Source organism: Cariama cristata, unplaced genomic scaffold (assembly GCF_000690535.1).
Source record: "Cariama cristata isolate BGI_N322 unplaced genomic scaffold, ASM69053v1 scaffold13802, whole genome shotgun sequence".
Classification (NCBI taxonomy): domain Eukaryota; kingdom Metazoa; phylum Chordata; class Aves; order Cariamiformes; family Cariamidae; genus Cariama; species Cariama cristata.
The window spans coordinates 13,792-14,441 of record NW_009604482.1 but is presented as its reverse complement, the minus strand read 5'-3'; the positions used below and the strand labels follow the sequence as shown (position 1 = coordinate 14,441).

General features: G+C 64.0%; 1 protein-coding gene across 1 annotated transcript in view; it reads right to left on the bottom strand.

Moving 5' to 3' along the window:
- Positions 1 to 232: 232 nt before the first annotated feature.
- Positions 233 to 650, bottom strand: part of SP1 (Sp1 transcription factor) — a gene marked incomplete at its 5' end in the record, with an annotated part of 14,018 nt that continues 13,600 nt past the window's right edge. Inside the window, 2 exon segments of the mRNA XM_009695646.1 lie at positions 233 to 540; positions 628 to 650. The exon segment at positions 628 to 650 is cut by the window's right edge and continues 201 nt beyond it. Of these exon segments, the coding sequence (XP_009693948.1) occupies positions 233 to 540; positions 628 to 650 (331 nt within the window).

Below are 650 nucleotides of genomic sequence, written 5' to 3'. Positions count from 1 at the left end.
AATATATATATAGCTCTGGCCTTCGTGTGTGGTCACCGGGCCCCGGAGGTCGAACAGCTCAAGGAGGGCTGCGATTCCAGGGAAGAGGAGCTGGGCTTTAGTGCTGGAGGGTGACAAGGGACATCACCCTCGTGGTGAAAATAGCTCCCGGCTCCGTCTCCGCTCATCTCTCGGCCCCGTGCCGCCCGGCGCCGTCGTTATCGCCCGTCGGTGCCCGCGTCCCGCTTCACCCTCAGAACCCGTTGCCGCTGGTGTTGATGGACTGGGGGGCGGGCACTATGCCGCTGCTGGCCAGGCGGGCGATGCCCTCGGGGCAGATGGCTTCCATGGCCACCATGTTGGCGGCGATGAGGGCCGAAGGGGTGGCCCCACCGTTACCCTCCACCGAGGCCCCCGTGTCCATGGGGACGGCGGAGACGTTCATGGCCACGTTGTTGCCCGCTCCTCCCTTCTTGTTCTGGTGGGTTTTGATGTGCTTGGAAAGGTGGTCGCTCCGCATGAAGCGTTTGGGGCACTCCGGGCAGGCGAATTTCTTCTCCCCTGGAAAAAGGGAGGGTGAGAGGGGTGAGGAGGAGGCCGCGTTGGTTCCCCCTCGCCTGACCGAGATCGGTGAAGAGGGTGACGGACCCCAGGAGAAGCAGCATCTTCAG